General features: G+C 55.1%; 1 protein-coding gene across 1 annotated transcript in view; it reads right to left on the bottom strand.

The window, feature by feature from the left end:
- The window catches only part of EMH_0086210 (uncharacterized protein), a gene marked incomplete at both ends in the record, with an annotated part of 1,391 nt that extends 957 nt beyond the window's left edge, over positions 1-434 (bottom strand). Inside the window, one exon of the mRNA XM_013501005.1 lies at positions 258-434. Coding sequence (XP_013356459.1) covers positions 258-434 — 177 coding nt within the window. The remainder of the gene's footprint in view (positions 1-257) is intronic.
- Between the last annotated feature and the right edge of the window lie 384 nt (positions 435-818).

Below are 818 nucleotides of genomic sequence, written 5' to 3'. Positions count from 1 at the left end.
AGCATCTGCTATGCTGTCACGGCATCACAGGCCGAGTGTTTGTCTGCAGCACTTCTCAGGCTGCTGCTTTTCTTGAGAGACTCTCCACGAGAAACCGACAACCCTAATTGCTCTCAGCTTCCTTAACAGCAATTGAGGGTCACCGCTGTGAAAAGTGTATAGGCACTTAGCATGCAAATACCGCTTGGCTTGTATTCTCGAGTGGAACTTCGTGGCTGCAGTTCCACATGCAGCGGCACTTAAATATGTGAACTCACCACCGTAAGCTGCGCGGACCCCTGATCAGTGTCTGCGTCTATCCAGTCTTCAGGGTACTGCCCGTCCCCAGCGTGCTGAGCCGTCCAGCCAGGCAAAGGTACGGAGGGGCTATCTATAATCTGCTGGAGGAGCCATGCATCAACTGTAGATGACTCCTGCAAGTATGGATCTGCCATTGTCGGGCCATGGGCTGTTGCTGACTCTGCAGTTTCACTGACTGCGTCCGGACTTACCTGTAGGCCGCCATGAGCTTGTTGGTAAGAAGAAGAACTCCCCGAAGGCGACTCCAATGGGGGGAAAGGCTCGCTGCGCGAAACGATTGTCGCAATACCTGTTGGCTTCTCCACCAACGGCCTTTTTGCTCGGTGACTGCCATCGTCAACGTCATTGTTGCGCCGTTTTCTCTCTCTTCCAGCTACTCGGATGAGGGGGTCTGGGCTCCACCCAGGTGTGTGGGGGGCCAGAAGCCCTCCCCCGTTCTCTGCTTTCGCATCTGTGCTCAATGAAGCACGCAACTCGTGACATTCATCCTCCTCATTGCCGCTAGCCAGCCGCCGGTC

This window comes from Eimeria mitis, genomic scaffold, assembly GCF_000499745.2.
Source record: "Eimeria mitis Houghton genomic scaffold, Emh_scaff6147, whole genome shotgun sequence".
Lineage (NCBI taxonomy): Eukaryota > Apicomplexa > Conoidasida > Eucoccidiorida > Eimeriidae > Eimeria > Eimeria mitis.
Note: the sequence above shows the minus strand (reverse complement) of the source record. Positions and strands in the feature narration are given on the sequence as shown.